General features: G+C 45.2%; 1 protein-coding gene across 1 annotated transcript in view; it reads left to right on the forward strand.

Moving 5' to 3' along the window:
- The window catches only part of EMH_0064920 (SAG family member), a gene marked incomplete at both ends in the record, with an annotated part of 3,277 nt that extends 1,138 nt beyond the window's left edge, over positions 1 to 2,139 (forward strand). The window contains 4 exons of the mRNA XM_013498323.1: positions 1,048 to 1,181; positions 1,277 to 1,449; positions 1,545 to 1,942; positions 2,031 to 2,139. Coding sequence (XP_013353777.1) covers positions 1,048 to 1,181; positions 1,277 to 1,449; positions 1,545 to 1,942; positions 2,031 to 2,139 — 814 coding nt within the window. The remainder of the gene's footprint in view (positions 1 to 1,047; positions 1,182 to 1,276; positions 1,450 to 1,544; positions 1,943 to 2,030) is intronic.
- Between the last annotated feature and the right edge of the window lie 401 nt (positions 2,140 to 2,540).

Here is a 2,540-nt window from a genome sequence, read left to right on the forward strand (position 1 = left end):
CAGGGAGGAGCAATGGGGACAGATAGTGACAGCCATCGAAGGCTCTGCCTCCGCCGTTGTGCCCGGCGTTGTCAGTCTTGTATTGGTGATCCTTGGCCTCAGCATGATATGAAATAAAAGCTTTTTAACAGAGGGATGATACAAAACGCTCTTTCTCTACAGTTGAAGAAAGCAAGAGCTTCGGAAACCAGAGTTTCGCTTTCTGCAGATGTGTTGAAGTTCACGGATCACATACTGCACACTCAATGCAAATAAGAAGCTCGCGGGTATTGAGAGCATCAGGGCTGAGCTGGCTGCTGGCGGATACTTAATAAACAACCCGAAATACCGATGAAACACAGCCTATAAAAGGCTCGAGAAGCTCTTTTTTTGTACAGAGATAAACTTTGTTTTGGCCTCTCTGCTCTGCCAGTGGAGCTGCTGTGCTTCACTATGAAAGCAGACGCTGCTTGGCGATGAAGCTTTCAGCTTGTCAAATTCAACTCAGGCTCAGGTTTTTACATTTGATTAAGAATCGTTGAATCGTTTTCTAGCGACTCAAGGCACAGTATTGCACTGACCACGGCATAAAGCTGCGTGCACAGAGCAGGAACTAGGTTACTGTAGGAGGCTGAAGGCTTCTAGCAGCCAATCGATAGAATATATGGGTTTTTCAACGAACCTGTTGTGGCGCCAATTCGCAGTAGTTTGCTCTGCGCAGTTGCCTAGGAAAGAAGAGCACTCCGATCCTCACAATCGCGGCTGCGAAACCTTGAATGTTTTAGTTTTAAAAATAATTTTAATTTATTTATTTTATTTTAATTAATTTATTTTTAATTTAATACTTTTAACAGCATTTATATTTCAGTCTCCTTTCTCAACGGTCGTGGGACGTTGCCGAGCAAGAACACAGCTGCCCGGCCGGCCCAGCACGAGCACCGCCGACGAGCAACCCCAGCACGAGAGCCGAAACGCCGCCGAAGCAAAGTATGAAGGTGTTGTTTTCAACGTGGAAATCACATTATTTCTATAAATTAATAAGTTTTAGTTTGCAGTTACACTTTTAAGAGAGCCAATTCAACAAATACTGATGACGATGGCACCTCTCACGCTGCTCTCTCTCGTCGGTGCCTCGTTCCTCGTACTGGCCATGGGCGATGATGTGGATACAGCAACAGGGCCAACGTATGCAGTAACCCTGGGTATGTTTTTTAGTTTCTTGTGTTAGAAATATACTCAGCAGGCAAAATTCCTTTGAAGTGAGCATATTCAGGCTAATTTGCTTTCGTTGCTGCAGGAAACGATGGTGCGTGTCTCGCCGAGATCAATGCTGCTCGTCTGGCAGTTGGGCTCAACGAACTTGCACAGGCAGGAAAAGATTCAGAAACCAAGTTTCCTGAAACATCTATACCCTCAAGTGGATCATATGAAGAGTGGGTGTGGAAGCCAGTGTGCGACGCGTTGATTCCGGTAAGTTGTTTACCCATCGAGCGGCCCTCTGGCGTAGAAAGCTCGCCAGCTGTTTGAAATATCCTGGCGTTTACTTTTTTTTTTGGTCGTTATAGGAAAAAACAGAAAAAAAAACTTCAAGGGGCGGAGAAAAAGTTGAGTTTCATAGTGGCACATACGCATACCATCCCGTTGAGAATCCTGATGCCATCGACTGCAACGCCGTTGTAGATAAGTGGAGAGGCGCTTACAAAAACTTCGATGGATTGCCTCCACCTAACAAAAAAGATGAAGCGTTGTATCAAGTCCAGGACAATGTTTCTTTCGTGGCCCTGTATAACCCATCAGAGCAGGCAACTGCTGACTGCCGGGTTGTGACGTGCACAAAGACAACGCCTGCAGAGCAAAATCAACAAAGAACACAAGCGGCGGGGGAAACAGAAAAAGGATCTGCTTTGCTTTGCATGACTGTGCCTGATGTGCTCCCCATGAACGGGACAAACACCCCTTTCACGTGAGTTCTTTTATACCCCGCGCTACCCCTTCTTTCTCTATTCTATTCTATTATGGGATTGCTTTGCTCTTCGGTGTGTTTTCTGCAGAGAAGAGCAGTGGGGACAGATTGTGACAGCCCTCGAAGGCTCTGCCTCAGCTGTTTCGCCCGGTATTGTGGGTATTGCAGTAGCAATCGTTGGCCTCAGCATGTTGTGAGGCAGAAGCTGTTGCAGGAAGTTATGGTCCGGGGGGCATATTGTTCACGGTGGAGATGCATATGGTAAATTCTATACTGATGAGGTCATTAGGCCGAAGTTTATTGATTAACAAAGGTGCAGCGAGGCAGCGGCTAAAAGCTGTGCTTTATAGAGCACGCGGAGCCTTTTTTTGTGTACAGAAACAAATTAAGTTTTTTCTGCTTCTTATGATATCCCCACGGAGCTGTCGGGCTCCATCATCATACTAGTGGCGGCTACGCGGGAAGGGTTTAGCCTGCCAGTAATACTTGGCGGCTGTGAAGAGAACATCCTTCGAGTTCAACTCAAATTCAGGTATATATATATATATATATATATATATATATATATATATATATATATATATATATATATATATAT

Source organism: Eimeria mitis, genomic scaffold (assembly GCF_000499745.2).
Source record: "Eimeria mitis Houghton genomic scaffold, Emh_scaff3331, whole genome shotgun sequence".
Lineage (NCBI taxonomy): Eukaryota > Apicomplexa > Conoidasida > Eucoccidiorida > Eimeriidae > Eimeria > Eimeria mitis.